Source organism: Ananas comosus, linkage group 16, assembly GCF_001540865.1.
Source record: "Ananas comosus cultivar F153 linkage group 16, ASM154086v1, whole genome shotgun sequence".
NCBI lineage: Eukaryota > Viridiplantae > Streptophyta > Magnoliopsida > Poales > Bromeliaceae > Ananas > Ananas comosus.
In genome coordinates, this window is record NC_033636.1 from 8602873 (window position 1) to 8619120 (window position 16248).

The window sequence follows — 16248 nt, forward strand, 5'->3', positions numbered from 1 at the left end:
ACAAGTAATCTCTAAGCTTAAAGCTTGCTGCATCTTATGTCGCTTATGCAGTGGTTGGTAAACAAGCCTATATAATATTTTTGATCGACAACAACTGAAGAAATTCTCTTCAAATACGTTTGATGTTCGCAATGGAATAGCAGTACTTAACACAAAGAACTCTTTAAACAAAGAATGCTTTACAGTAGTATACACCAAATATTGTTGGATCAATTGAAGAGAAAAAAGCAAAGGGAAGTATCAATCTTTTATATTTTCGGCAATCATATATCAGTCTTTAGGAGTAGCCTTCCATCATGATATATACGAAGCCGCTTGATGTCGATGTCCTCCTGTAGAGAAAAACGATATCGAAAGTTAATCATAAAAAAAGGACAAATAACCAATTTTCAGAGTTTCGCATGCTACCCAGGTTTATTTCTCAATTGCAGGATCGAACGATGCAAAGTGACATTGGAATCCTCTTTTTATTTTTCGACATTTCGCGGTTACTAGTTGAGGTTGGACCAAGTTAGTTATATCTAAACGAAAACTCCGCCTATTTGCAGATAAAAGCTGCTAATTTGTTCAGCATCAACAAAGGAAAGAGGACTTCACATAAGAAGCTTCTATCATACGCCTTACTTATCAAACAGCTCTATTATCGAAAGTTGCTTCTTTCTGTTGCAAAAGCCAAAAAGAAGCATTTGGGTCCAACCGAGGACAAGTTGTTGGGCCCCAAAGCAGAAGCTCGAATTGAAGTTCTGCTTTCAGCTGTAAGAGAAGCTTTGGCAACTGCCATGAGAAAGTCGTCAAGGTTTCTTCGAACGGCTTTAGACAGCCCTTTTATAGAAGATCCAGCAGGGCCAAACTGACCCTTGGATTGATCATCCATGCTTACCTCTTGTAGTAAGTGTAGCCTGCAAAGGCAATCCCTCCAACAGCCACAAGCCCTAGAAGAACGATCAATGCAATGAACCAACCAGATACTCCCCTTTTCTCGTAATTGGTTGATTCACTGATGCTGAAGTCAACACATCTCTGCAGATTACATGCTTCTTGTCTAGGAGGCTGCAGCAAGATCAAAGCAACAATATTATTTTATGCATTGCAGAAGAATCTGGATGCTGGGGATCATGCAAGTATGCAACATAACGTGAAGCCTTGCCGCAACAGAAAATATCCAAAATTGGGGTTACCATTTCGGAAAAATCCTTTTCATTTCAAAAGACCAATTTCTTGGGTCTCAAAAATTTGTGGGTTCAAAAAGGGAGGAGAGCGTCAAAATGAAAAAAATGATCACATCTCTGTCAAACATCTTAATTTTTTCTAATTTTGCCTAGTGAGTCCATAGATCGAGTCTTGAAAATTCAGTTTATCAGTCGCAGAAAATCCACAATAGTGAGTATGAGAGAAGGCCCTGAAGAAAAATGAATACATTGACCTAACAAAATACTGGAATTGTTTAACTCACCATGTCTTTCAAAGAACATCGAGCATCATCAACAGGATACTGCTTGACTGATGTGCCAGCAGTACTTCCAAAACAAGCCACATCTCGATAACGCACCCCGCCGTCACAAGGAGCGGAACACTTCATCCATGGCCCAGAAACCCACTTAAAAGTCTCTACATGTATGAAGATGAAACTGAATCAGAAGCTAGCGATTTCATGCCAAAAAGGGATCTTACATATATATCCCTGCAAAATCATCTATTAATATTGATAATCCTGAAAATTCTTAGCTATCACATATACCCATCAAAAGTGCAGTTTCTTATAAAATTATACTCGTCTTAAATTGAGAAGAGTCATCCAATACTGAGGCAAATTGGTTTGGTATGAGATAAGTAATTCTAAAAGGGCATTTCGTATGTAAACACATAGACATGCAAGAAATTAACTTTTTCCACGGCATATATGAAAATTCAGATTTTGCAGAGGCATATATGTGAATTGATTATCACCAAAAAGGAATTCTTAAAGTGTCTTTCATAGAAGAATATCTCCTTTGGTGGAAATCCATAGAAAAAATTTCAAAATGGTAACATTGGCTAAATGCAGTCCAACTCAAAACTGAAAGATTTCTTGCCGTTTTTTCTCATCAGGAGAATGAAATTTTGAGTGTGATACTAGCAAGAGGACAAGAAGCTCAATTATGACCTTGTGGTTTTAACTGCATGGCCAGCTGTGCACCAGACTTACAATAACCCAATTTACTTGCTTTGTCCATAATATACGGTTCTGAACAGTCCGTGCAACATATGTACTCTTCTCCAAAGTCCAACTTGTTGTTGCACCTTCCACACCTGTTTGTTACCTTTGGTGTTTCTGTTCTTGAGGAAGCAAAAGCCATATTGTAAAATAAAAGAAGTTCATCACTAATAGACTTACTTTTTAAAAAATATTCACCACTTTCAACAATGGTAAGCGAATTACAATAATGAATTAGTTTACATAGACATGCTTTCAATTGAGTACAACAGTCATGCACACAATATAAAACTTCATTAGGCTTCACAGCATTATAACTGGCTAATGGACTGCAACTTTTACAGCTCTGAAGCAATCTAATTTACTTCCAGTGTGATGAACTGAAGAAATCTAATATTTAGGCATTACACTAAAGCTGATAAAATCAGGCTTTGGCATGCATATTGAGAGGTGCCTTTTCGAGAATTGTAAAAACAAGCAGTGCATGCACATATTTAACTTTTGATAATAATATTTTAATATTTACAAGATGTGCCATGTGGTAAAATTACACAAGATCCACAAACACCTGACTTTGCAAATTATTCTAGCAATTTGTCAGTTTCTTCAGTGAAAAAGAATTAAATGAAGTGAGAAGACCTATTGAATGTGTTCTTGTTTTGGTGAAAGAAAGCTATGTGCTAAAAAACCTCAGCCAACCGAAGACAGGAAAACTTATACAGGAAGAGTCCCAACCAGGGAGTCGAATCACACCTAGAACCCGAAACCCCAATTCATCTCATTGATGGCTCAAACTTTAATAAGTGGTTTGATCAATTTCTACTATCAGCTTTCATCAATAAGAGTAAATGAAAGTTTGATTTGTTGTGATAGTCTCTTGAAGCAACATTTAATTTGTCAACATAAGCAAGAAGTTACTGTAACCAATGTTTGCACGTCAATTTTATTAAAACAGAACTGTTTTTGCAAGTTCATATATAAACCTTGGACATATACGAAGTTCAAGCAGCACTCTAGAAACCCACATATGGAAGTCATAGGAATAACACAGCAGCATTCTAGACTCTCACAGATGGAAGGTGACTGTAACCTGTAGAACTTGACAGGATTGATTAATGAAATCTGAGCTATCAATTAGGACAAATTGAAGTTTAGGGACCACAGTGAAATACACTTCACAGCTTGGGGACTTCCTTACATAATATGCCCTTTTGCTTGTCAAGCACTGTATTTACAATATTCAAATTATCTCATCTCCCAGTGCAAAGAAAACATGTCAATCCAACGTGCTGACCTAACTAATGAATGACTATAACAGTATACAACCATATCATAACTCCCCTCCAACCTTCATATGTATAATGAACATATAAGGAGAATCACAACAAACCTGGTATGCAACAATGAAAATGCGTATGGAAAGGAAGGCATGGTGGGCTATCTGACTCCCCGCAAAGACCGTTACAGTTATCTGATAGATCAGCTGAGAAATGGGAGCTGCATCCTCCAAACCATTTACTTTGGCATTCGGTCCAATAACAACCTAGAAGCGGATGACAGAACATTAATGCAACATTGTGAACATATCATCAGGCCCACTTAATGCCTACACTACACACATAAAAAGAAACAACAGTATGTTGCAAAATTTGATACTAATCGCAATACAAGCATAAGTCTGATAAAGTTTGTTAAGTTTTAATGACTAGAGGTATCAGGAAAATGTACCACCTTGTGACTTAAACTGCATGATAACACACAACAAGGTGAATGGATCATATGTATCTCAAGACATTCCCTTTCAATACTTAAATAAGCTTTCATGTCCAAAAGCATACAGAGGAAAAACTTGAACCTTAGGAACTAATCAAATCTGGTCCATGAGCCTTCTAGATCATTTAAAAGTATATCTCTTCCAATTGAATATTACATTTACAAGCTTACACAAAATTTGGAACACACATCACTAAAGCCTCTGTTACCCCAAGATTACTAAAATTAAACTCTCCGTTACCAGATAAAACCAATTATACTCAGAAACAACGATCATTAGAAACTTTACATATCAATAAAAGAAGATCCTTACATCTTCGTATATAAACTATGAAACAGCACAAACGATAGAAGCGCAAGGGCGTGATTAGCACGAGTCCCTCCTCACTCGTAATCGAACCGATCAATTAAGCTCAAATTGCAATGACTACTCAGGAATCGATCAGTCAAACAAACTAGATCAAAATAACCATTAAAAATCACAAAAAAAATAGAAATCTAGATTGACTCAGCAACTACAAAACCTAGCTCGCAAGGATCAAAGGATCTAAAACAATCGATAAGAAAAGGGTAAGCAGGGTTGTGGATTTCACCATGAGAGGGGAGATCGAGGGAGCTCGCGAGGGCGAAGAAAGGGAGAAGAGAGTAGTAGATTAGAAGCGCCGCCATTTCCGTCCCCGACCTCGGCTCGAGCGCACGCCACCGACGCCATTTTTATCGGAGGTAGGTGGTCTCGAGACCATTGCGTGGACGAGTTCCACCACGTCAGCAGTGGAATAAACGGCGACGAAGTTGTCGGTCCACGAGTGGCTTGTGAACCAGGTCCAGTAAAATGATTCCCGGGAACGCATAAGCCCGGAAGAATCGTAACCGTTGGATGTAAATTAAACGGTCAGATACAGGTGTTGAAGTGTGATCTCTTTCTCCGTTGTTCATACTCAATGAATTGCAACAATATTGAATAATGTTAATTTTGAAATGATTATTATCTTTTAACTTATGAATAGGATAATTAATTAGTTGCATAATACCAAGCTAGCATAAGGCCCAAGTAGATTAGGGCCAAAAATTTGTCTAATTCCCTAAACTTTACTTGGGCATGGTTTGGATTCAAGTTTGGATGAGCACAAGCCCAATCTAATAAAGTGAGCAACTCAATGTGCTGGGCCTGAGTTCGAAGGATGAGTAAAGTACATGACTTAAATTCGAAAACATTTTACGTTTTGTTTGTGAAGCTCTAAAGTCAAGTTTTCAAAATTCTAATAATAATAATAATAATAACCATATACTTATTTTTTTGTAATCTTTACTAATATGTGAATTTAGGAGTGAGGCTATTATGCTTCCAGAAGCACGGAGTTTTCTGTGCTTCTAGGTTGTTTTTGATGTTGCGACTTTCGAATCGTCGATCGGCTCCGTTAAACTTAATCTAGAGAATTTTAAATACCTAGAAAATAAATTTTGTAATTTTTCGATAACATTTGTCTAGTGAACTAAGGGGCTCAAAATCAACGGCTGAAAATAAAAATCTTACAAAACGTGATAATGTGACATTAAAATTTTAGATTAAAGATATTGATCTTGTTTCATATAGTATAAAAAATTTTCTATCAAAATTTCACGTGATTTGGATATTTCTACACCGTTAAACTTGCAAACGGCTCACAACAGCCATTAAAATTATTGATTTTGAGTCCCTTCGATCACAAGGCAAATGATATCGAAAAATCATAAAATTTATTTTCTAAGTACTTCAAATACTCTAGATCAAGTTTAACGGAGCCGATCGACGATTCGAAAGTCGCAACATTAAAAACGACCTGAAAGCACAGAAGGCTCCGTGCTTTTAGAAGCATAGTAGCCTCACTCGTGAATTTAGATCCTGATGTTGTACTAACTCATTTCTATAAGATTGAGTATATATAAATCTAGACTCCTGAGTTATTTCTATTTGAATTACCATGGGAAGGTTGAGATTCCAATCTATTAAAAGTTTTAATTTATAATTCTTTAAATTTACTGCGATAAAATTCTTTAATTTTACTGGAACAGAGAAATTTTAAATATACACCCTGTTGCTGGACAAAGCAGGTACTTAGCCTTGAATAATTTTATACGAATGATGACCGTCTGATCCATTCCACATGGAGTCGGCAGGTTAGATCGGACGGTCATGATTTACCGACAGCCAGGTTCATGTATCCGGGAGCCGTCACTCGATTCGAGATGCATCCAAAAATTAAAAAGGGTTCATGATTTTTTGTGTCGTGATCATGTAGACCCTAACAATTAATATAATAATAACAATAATAATAATGCCAAGTTACTTTTTTTTTTTTTTTGTCTTATATGATATTTGATATTTTGATTCTTTGGCTTTAATTTATTAACACAAATATTTTTTAAATCAATATCTACAGTAAAATTTACTTCACTAAATCCCGGTACCTTGTTGATATAATAGTATTGTAATTGACAGCGTAAGAACGATTAAGATGCTACATTACTAACACGGGAGCAATGCATCATTTTCTAATTAACTAAACCGTACTTTCCAAATTAATTGCAACAAATTTAAAATTTTGAACTAAAAATTAGGACGAGTTGCACGTTTGGTTCACAAACTATGAATCCGCTGCACTTTTGTCCCCAAATTTTAATTCGTCATAATTTTTTACTCAGACTTTTTATTAAAAGTGACAAAATATTAGTGTGTCGCTAACGTAGAGATAACATAGTAGTATTATGATTGACGATGAGAATGTCAGATTATTTTTATATTAATAATACGTTAAAATTTAGCCAACTAAATTAAATTGCAGGACCTAAGTGCGATAATTCTAAAAAGTTCCAACCAGAAATTGTTTGCAAGTGTCATCAGGCTCATAATCTGAGAATCAAATGCATAATTATTTATAAAAATTGTAAATTTGTAATAAATTAAAATTCGAGGACCAAAATAGTACTAATCGATAGTTTGGGGACCGAAAGTGTGATTTAGTGGAATAATAATGGTGAAGTTACTTAGATGGGCCAAAGCCCACATGGGAGGAGAGAAGCGAGGCCCACCAACACGCGCAAACAGGTAGTTAGAGATTGGCTCGGGATCTGATCCCTCGCATTGGGCCCCACACATCGTGGGCTGCTCCCTAACCCCCGGTGTTAACACATTGATCTCTCCGATCTCTTCCTCTCAAGGGCAATCTCGTCAATCCACAAAAAATTAATTAAGGACTTGTTTGGCCGAGCAGTGTGGTTTAAAATTGGATAAACTTTAAATACCACCTCACCTCTGTGGTTTCGCATAAAGTACCCTGTGATTTGAAGTGTATTAAGGTAGAGCTCATCAGCTTCTCCATTAATATTTTGTTAAATTATATACAAAATACTTCAGATACTTCATCTAGATTTATCGAATATTTATTTTAGTACCCTTAAGTTTTAACTTTGTTACTGATTTAATGAAAAAAATTAGTGAAATCGATAATAAAAAGATAAAAATGAAATCACAGAGCATTAAATTGATATACTTTAAACCACAAGGTACTAAAGTGAGAAAGTGTGAAACTACTAGAGTAGTATTTGAAGTTTTTCAAAAAAAATTTATGTGCACAGTATCTTCTTTTCATTAATATTAAAATCAGGCTTCCTTTGGTTTGCCCTAACCATATTGTAGATTAGATTTTTTTAAAAAAAAATAAGAGAGAAAAAGATAGCTGAATCACCTGATCAGTATAATAGTGTAGATTAGTTGTTGAACCACAATCAGTATCCAAGGTAAACCCCTCATTTCAAATAGGCATTTGAATCAACTAGTCTCAAAATTACAAAGAATTTACTATTAGTATAAAATAAGAACGCTCGTCTCAGCATAATTAACTGAAGTGGTCTTGCGAGTTTGCCCCCAAATTTAAATAGATTAATACCCAACGTGGCAATGGACTTTATAGTCGATATCTGATATTTCAAAATTGAAACCTTGATATTTCATATTTTCAATTAAGTTTATTTGCCGATAGTATACTATTTTTTTTTCTCATTTCATATTTTTTTATAAGAAGGGAAAAAAAAAAATCTCTCGCGGAAAAGTAAACCTTACAAAGCCTAGTTTCTCAAGCTCTTTTGTGTATCTCAAATAATCTACTGAATATAAATAAGTAAATCTTGTTCATGCGCAAAACTATATAGTTTCTCTTTTGGCCATTTCCACACACACACATGACACATATCTCTCTCACCGATCAACTCAGAGATTCACATGGTCTCCGATATAAAAATTCTGGTGCATTAAGCAGAGCAGCAGCTGCAGTAATGAAACAGAGTAGCACATGGCAATCCCATTAATTAAATACTTTTTAGGGTAAAATACGCGCACTAACGGCCACAAAGACTAATGTCGGTGCGACAAACATTGCCTATGTTGTTTGATTGTACTCAAATTGTATGATTGAAGCACTTATTTTATTATTATTATCCTTCTCCGGTCCAGTACAATTGATTAATATTGTAAATTATCGATCAGAAAATCAAATTTTCAATTCGATTCTCTGCATGCGTGTTTCAAAATTGGACGTTACTTTTTGGATTGAATTAAATTGAATGAAACTAACGCCGATGTTACTTACCTAGTACGGGCATTTCTACAGACATATATGTCATAAGTCGTAGGTATATTTAACAAATTATCCGTCATTTACTCATTCGCATTGCAATTTATGTCAATTATACACTATTTTGATTTTAAATTTTGAATGTGCGGTTTAGTATACTTCATGCGCTCTCACAATTATAAATTTATTAAAATAAATAATTAGCTTAAATTTTAAAATCAAATTATTGTTAATAAATTTAAATCAAACAAATTGATTTAATAGTAAAATTAAAATCTAAAAAAAATTAAATAATTGGTTTAAAATCATCATTAGTTCAGATATTTTAGATATATAATTTTAAATTTGAAAGCGCCAATACATAACTGTATTAAATCAACGAACTGTACCATGGAGCACAAAAACGGTAAACGTCACTTCGCGACACACTAAGCCGGTTCAATTCGGCGAACCGGGTTCGGAGGGGACGGCCCACTGGGCCAACTCCGGTCTCAAATCCAAACACCGGTATCAATCAACACACACCAATCGATGGGAAGGAAAAAGGCCCGGTTCAATCGAACCGGTAAAATGACGATAGTACCCTCGGAAGCGGCTTAAATTGCATGGCGCCTCGTGTCGGAGATAGGGGGTGGCGTGTAACGCCGAAGCGAAACGGGCCACGTGACCACTGACACTGCCTGTTCCCATGCCCGTGAGGGGCAATATCGTCATTTCACTACAAAGTCCCTCTCCTCCACGGAAAATTCTAGAATGCAACGGGTATATTAATGACGTGGCGTAACAAACCAATCAAATTAATTTTTTTAAGAATATATGTCCCATCATGATTGTAAAAAAGTATTTTTATTATACTTTTATTTGAAAAGAAGAAATGTGATTGGCTTGTTATTGATGACGTGGTGCAAGTGTGACAGTGTAGAATTCCTCCTCATTCACATACGAGGAGAAGTTATCGCCTCAACCCGGTGCATTCGTACGCTTCATGCACCGAACTCAAATTATTTTAGCCTGAGTGTTTCGAGGCTTACTTTGATATTGAGGTCCATACGATGTTACTAAATAAAATAAAATTATGATAAAAATATATAAGGATATGCTTCTGAGTTATGTGGTAGAATTGTAAAAATGTATCGTAACTGACTCATCGTGATATGCGAAACGCAATATTATATACGAAAATAAATATAATATTTTTTTTATCGTACTTTTTCACTACACATAACGTAATCTTGTCGCAATCTCAAATGAAACCAAAAACTAAAATATAGTACACAACCTACAACCTCTAAATAAATTATATATATAAAAAAATTATAGTTTGTATTGAAATATTATTTGGTTTAGAATAAAAGAAATTAAAAAATTATAATTTCTTTTATATGATATAATTTTTAAAAAATATTATAGCGTATAAATAATAAAGTAGATTTTAGTTTTGAGATTTTATCATTACTCTTTAGAAGCATAAGCAAGATAGCATTTTGACACTCATGTGGATATTGATGAGGGGTTTTTTTTTTTGGTGTCGAAGGTTTTTTTTGGTGTCTCATTACAATTTATTTGTTATAGTTATTTTTCTTAGAATCAAATCAATCTCTTCATATTATATAAAAGGGAAAACTTCAAATACCCCTATGTGATTTCGCACTTTCTCACTTTAATACCATGTAGTTTAAAGTGTATCAAGTTAGCACCCAGTGGTTTCGCACTTTCTCACTTTAATACCCTGTGGTTTAAAGTGTATCAAGTTAGTACTCTGTGGTTTCCCTTTTGTATCAAGTTAGTACCCAGTGGTTTTAATTTTTTTTTTTTATTATCCATTTCAGGATATATAATTTAACGAAATATTAAACCATATGATACTAAAGTGAGAAAGTGCGAAACCACAGAATACTAACTTGATACACTTTAAACCACATGGTACTAAAGTGAGAAAATGCGAAACCACAGGATACTAATTTGATACATTTTAAACCACATGGTACTAAAGTGAAAAAATACGAAATCACAAGTTGAGTATTTGAAGTTTTCTCTATATAAAAATACAAAAATATTAAAATATCATTTTTAAAATAAAGTTAATATATTCATCCTGATTAGACTCGTTTTACCCACAATGATTGAAATACATTTTACGCCTAATTTAGATGAATTATAAATCATTTTGAATTAGACATCAAGTCTTTTAAAATTTTAATTTTATTATTTAATATTTAAATTTATTTGATTTGAACCAATTAACAATATTTTTATTTTAAAATTTAAGCCTATTACTTATTTTAATAAAATTTACAGTTTCAAAAATTATCTAAAATATATACTAACTAACTTATAAAAATAATAATATATTTAAATTTTAAAATCTATTGCCTAACTCAAATCAAATAAATTAAAAAATTCGACAGTAATTTAAAATTTTTAAAAAATTGTGAGGACACGTGGCGAGAAACTCAGCACGAGACGCGGTGGCATTGTGGAAAATTTCTCGAAACCCAGTGGCATTTAACGAGAGCAGGTCCTTATAAGGACTCATGGTGCGCCCCCCCCTTTTCTCTCTCAACTCATCTCCATCGATCATCTCCTTCATTTCTCACCGTATAAGCCAATAGGATGTCGCGTTATGGTGCGCCGCTACTGCTATTGTGCGCCGCGGTTCACGTAGCATTCGCCATTAATGATGGTAATAATAGTAACACTTATCTCTGAGCTCCTCTTTTACTTCTTATATATATATATCTACATAGCTTCTTTTTTTTTTTTTTTTAAAAAAAGTAGAAATATAATATTTGTAAATTACAAATAAATATTCTGANCTTCTTCAGTTTTTTTTTTTTTTTTTTTTTTTTACTTTCAAATGTGATTTTTTTCAAATTTTATTTTCAAAATCAACTTAATGTGAACAAATAGTTATGTATCCGTTGCAATGACATTGTTGTTATTTAAATAATAACAAGTACTACGTACTCAAGTGCAATTTTTTTTTTTTTAATCACACGGGGCTCTGTTCAAACTCCTGCATAAAAGTTAGAGATTCAAACTTTCGACTTCTCAAATAATAATATACTATATTTTGGAGCCGTTACATTTGAATTCTTAGAGTTATTATTATTTATTATTATTTGGAACACACATGGGTACCACCCCTGCATCGTGTATGAAAAGATGCATAGGTTTCAAAAATCTCTAGATTCTAGTTGGGATTCTATAATCGGAGTCTAATAATATTCAAATGAACATTTACCATAAAATTCACTGTTGAAACTATCAGTGTGCACTTACAGTTTTTAATGTAAGTGGTAAATAATTTAATAGTTAGTATTCGAAGTTTTATTGCTTTATATTTTTAGCTAAGTTTATTTTTTAAGAAAAAAAAAACTAAACAGAATGGTAGCGTGAAAAAAATTTTTTTTTTTTTTTTTTGAGAGATAGATAGCACGCTACCCGCTTCGTTTATTTCATTTTGAAATAAACTTAGCTAGAAATGTAAATCAACTAGGATTCGAACTTGGGTTTCGGATATCGACCACCAAGTCCTTTGTCACTTGTCACTTGCTCTAGGGATGGTCGGTTAGCGTGAAAAAATTGTTAGTATACAAGTATTAGAAGATTCAGTTACAGTAAGTCTTATTTCTCTTTTTGCTAGATTAAGAATGTCTAGGATTCTCGAGGACTACTACAGTTGTTAATCTAGGTAATTTTTTTTGGATAAGTATGAATAATTTTAGATTGATTCTAACTCCTACAAAAACAAGAACTTCAAATTAGTTCATTATCTTTTCAACATAGTAAATTTAGCTAAAAATATAAAATAATTAGATTTTGAATTTAGAACCTCAGATACCAACCATTAAATCTTTTATCACTTATGCTAGAAATAGTAGGTAAATAATTATTTTTTATAGTAGAAAAATTATTTTAATATTGGATAAAAAGCAGTGCTTATATAACTTAGAAAACACCAGCAAATGGATGGTCATTGTATTTTTCTACCAAAACCAGGAGGTGGTTGCTATTAATGGGGATATGGATCTACCTAAAATTTAGCTGTTTCTTTAACGTCGCAATCAAATCTATCAGATACCAATTGGCTTCTATTAATTGGATGAACAGTGAAAGAAGTTAATGAAGCAATAGTTTTAGTAAAATAGAAAATTTTCTAAACCTGAATGATTTTTACTGAGCTTGTTTTACTGAACACAGAATAAGTCGAATTCAAGGAGATGTTGAGCCTATTGGAATTAGCTATGTGCATTTCAAAATTTCTACTCATCAATTAAGTAGAAAGCTTAATAACACCGTCTTTTACGATAGAGATAAGTTATATATTTAACATGCATATAAAACGGTTGTAGTTATAGCATTTACTTGCTAATAAAATTGGCATCAATATTTGTGCCATGCTGGGGAGCTATTTGCTAGCTTCATCAGAATATTCTTTTGACTTGACCTAAAAGTAATTAATATGGTAGATTCAAAATTTGAAATGTTGGCCATGTGGACCATGTGGAACTTCATTATTTGAGTGTCAGATGTGTGGGTTGTATTATTGTATATGGGTCATATATAGGTCTTTAGATCCCAGAAATGGAAATTTAACCTTCACAGGAGAAATATTTTACTTCTTTTCATAATGTTGATTTTACATGATGTTAATTTTTGATTAATTTATGCACATGTTTTAATTTTTATATGAATTTGTTAATACTGTTAATAGAGAGCAGTAATTTTTCTTTGGCCACTGTGATAGATGGTTGGAAGTAGCTGCAAATTGCTGTCAAAAGTTAAAAAAAAAAATATTTTTTTCTGGATTAAAAAAAATTATTCGTTGGATTACTGTCGCGTCAGTAATATATAAAAATTTAGGAAACTAAAAAATAATACAGTTGATGAAACTAGTGCTCAGCAGAATTACTCATAATTAAATTTCAAAAGGCATTAAATTTACTTTAAAAATAGAGGGCAAAATTTTAAAAGAAGCCAATGCAATTTACTCTTAATTGTTTTGTAATATTACTTGAGACTTGCACCATGTAACAAGGAAGCATGAGGGGGCCTATTGGGTAGCTGGAGAAATAAGTGCTTCTACAGAGGCTAAATTTATGATTGGGCCTTGCGACAGCTTTGACCAGCCTAACTTCTCATAATTGAAGGGGCAAAATTATTGGGCTTATCATAGCAAAATAGTGGCAATCTTCAGTAGAATATAAATATTTTTTTAATCAACTCAACTAAAAATATAAAATAACTAGATTTTGAATTTGAGATCTCAGATGCTGATGCTGCTCATTAAATTTTTAGTCAACTGCGCTGGATAGAATACAATATTAATGACTAATAAATGACCAATACAGCAGTCACCACTTGATTGCATTCCATATATCCTTTTAGGATATCGACTGTTGCTAGCATAAGTGGTAAAGGATTCGATGGTTGGTATCCGAGGTTTTAAATTCGAACTCTAGTTGATTCACATTTCGAGTTAAATTTATTTTTTTTAAAAAATAAACGAAATGAATAACATGTTATTTTTTTCTCTAAAAAAAAACATATCCTTTTCGAACTATTCCTTTTAAAATTTTGCGCAAAGAGTGATTCTGGTTCTCATTGGTAATTAACTGTCGATCTAACATGCATATAATTATTAGTTACTGGCGTGCGTAAAAAATTCTTGCACACGAAATTAATTTTATGCAATGCTAATGAATTTGTGGTGGTGCGACTGCGCGCGTTAGGACTTCTTCCGAACGGGAACTTCGAGGCGGGGCCGAAGCCGTCGGAGCTGCGGGGGACGGAGGTGGTGGGGCGGCACGCGATCCCGGAGTGGGAGGTGTCGGGGTTCGTGGAGTACATCGAGTCGGGGCACAAGCAGGGGGACATGCTGCTGGTGGTGCCGGAGGGGGCGCACGCGGTGCGGCTGGGGAACGAGGCGTCCATCCGGCAGCGGCTGCGGGTGGCGCGGGGCGCGTACTACGCCGTGACCTTCAGCGCGGCGCGGACGTGCGCGCAGGAGGAGCGGCTGAACGTCTCGGCCACCCCCGACTCCGGCGTGCTGCCCATGCAGACCATGTACAGCAGCACGGGCTGGGACTCCTACGCCTGGGGCTTCCGGGCGCTCTTCGACGAGCTCGATCTCGTCATCCACAATCCGGGCCTCGAGGAGGATCCCGCCTGCGGCCCCCTCATCGACTCCGTCGCCATTCGCACGCTCTACCCGCCCAGATTAACAAACAGTAAGTAGTAGTGATTAATTCTTCTTCTTCTTCGCATCCGCTAGATCTATATATCCAAAAAGATCATTATTAATAATAATATTTGGTGGTGTATAATTGGGTGGGGGGACAGAGAATCTGCTGAAGAACGGGGACATGGAGGAGGGGCCGTACATATTCCCGAACACGACGTGGGGGGTGCTGATACCGCCGAACATCGAGGACGAGCACTCGCCGCTGCCGGGGTGGAAGGTGGAGTCGCTGAAGGCCGTCAAGTACGTGGACGCGGCGCACTACGCGGTGCCGCGGGGGCTCCGCGCGGCGCAGCTGGTGGGGGGGCGGGAGAGCGCGCTGGCGCAGGTGGCGCGCACCGAGCCCGGGCGCAGCTACGCGCTGACGTTCGCCGTGGGCGACGCCGGCGACGCCTGCGCGGGGCCCATGGTCGTCGAGGCCTTCGCGGCGCGCGCCTCCCTCCGCGTGCCCTACGAGTCCAAGGGCACCGGCGGGTTCAAGCGCGCCGTGCTCCGATTCGCCGCCGCGGAGAAGCGCACCACCGTCGTCTTCCTCAGCACCTACTACCACAGCAAGCCCGACGGCTCGCTCTGCGGGCCCGTCGTCGACGACGTCGCGCTCCTCAGCGTCCGCAACGCCACCAAACCAAAACCACCGCTACGGCTCAGGCTCCTGTGAGCTTAATTTTGCGGCACATGGCCGTGTATACTAGTTACTACTGTTGGAGTATTTGATTTTGGGTGGAGTGGTGTGGTGTTTGTTATTGTTTTACTCTCTTCGTTTTGGTACGTGCGTACGTGTATACCAGGTAGGTGCCCTGTGGCTACCACGAAAAACTTTTTTGAGTGCTAGCATATGTGGCGCGTTGATCAGTGGGGTGGGAAAGAGGTTACTTAATGGTTTGTTCCGTGGAATATAAACTGTGTACTTGTGATTCAAATGCAATTACTCTGAATGTTTACGGTCTTATGTACGACCAAGTGGTTGTTTTACGTTCTTTTATTAGAGTTTGATTTGATTGGATGGATAAACACCGCATTTCTTACATTTCTCGAGTTTAGATTTTTTATTTTTTTTTAAGATAAATGCATTTATTAGTAGATTGGGCTTGAAATTAAATTTCTCAAAATGAAGATAAACTAATATCATAGTCGAATGTTTTATTTTTTCCACACAACTAATTATAACTTCTAAATCTTGCAAGAGACTAAAAACAAACTTTTAGATCACAGCTGCTAATAACTAAAATATAAAAAAAAAGGTTCTCACTACTCTGTGTCGCCTGCCATTCAACTGTTACAGTGTTTTTTTCCCCCCCCAATAATTAGGCTGTAAAAATAACTCCAGATGATCTCATGAACTACCACCAAATACACCTGGAAGTGGTGCATATGCAGCGAAAAATTGGAAAAGTAATATACATGGCTTCAATATGAAAGAAAAACAA

The 16248-nt window shown here is 35.9% G+C and overlaps 2 protein-coding genes across 3 annotated transcripts; one reads left to right on the forward strand and one right to left on the reverse strand.

The window, feature by feature from the left end:
• LOC109722549 (A disintegrin and metalloproteinase with thrombospondin motifs 7-like) lies at window positions 96-4679 on the reverse strand. Of its 2 annotated transcripts, none has more exons than XM_020250641.1 (6): window positions 4561-4679; window positions 3585-3737; window positions 2144-2311; window positions 1454-1608; window positions 881-1050; window positions 96-332 (listed from the first exon to the last, which is right to left on the reverse strand). In XM_020250641.1, the coding sequence occupies exons 1-6, from the start codon at window positions 4634-4636 to the stop codon at window positions 278-280; spliced, it is 777 nt and encodes a 258-aa protein (XP_020106230.1). In that variant the 5' UTR covers window positions 4637-4679; the 3' UTR covers window positions 96-277. The 2 variants fall into 2 exon arrangements, with proteins under 2 accessions (XP_020106230.1, XP_020106231.1); XM_020250642.1 differs by having other exon boundaries at window positions 2144-2316; window positions 4561-4660.
• On the forward strand, window positions 11142-15793 carry LOC109721910. The gene is made up of 3 exons (XM_020249727.1): window positions 11142-11260; window positions 14313-14810; window positions 14923-15793. The coding sequence occupies exons 1-3, from the start codon at window positions 11191-11193 to the stop codon at window positions 15477-15479; spliced, it is 1125 nt and encodes a 374-aa protein (XP_020105316.1). The 5' UTR covers window positions 11142-11190; the 3' UTR covers window positions 15480-15793.

Excerpts from the sequence above, each read along its gene's own strand:
- LOC109722549 (XM_020250641.1), bottom strand. The coding sequence starts at position 4,636 with ATGGCGGCGCTTCTAATCTACTACTCTCTTCTCCCTTTCTTCGCCCTC. Across the intron at positions 1,609-2,143 it reads CATGCAGTTAAAACCACAAG|AGACTTTTAAGTGGGTTTCT; the intron begins GTCATAATTGAG and ends TCATACATGTAG. Across the intron at positions 333-880 it reads GGCTACACTTACTACAAGAG|GAGGACATCGACATCAAGCG; the intron begins GTAAGCATGGAT and ends TTTTCTCTACAG.
- LOC109721910 (XM_020249727.1), top strand. The coding sequence starts at position 11,191 with ATGTCGCGTTATGGTGCGCCGCTACTGCTATTGTGCGCCGCGGTTCAC. Across the intron at positions 11,261-14,312 it reads AGCATTCGCCATTAATGATG|GACTTCTTCCGAACGGGAAC; the intron begins GTAATAATAGTA and ends TGCGCGCGTTAG. Across the intron at positions 14,811-14,922 it reads CCCGCCCAGATTAACAAACA|AGAATCTGCTGAAGAACGGG; the intron begins GTAAGTAGTAGT and ends GTGGGGGGACAG.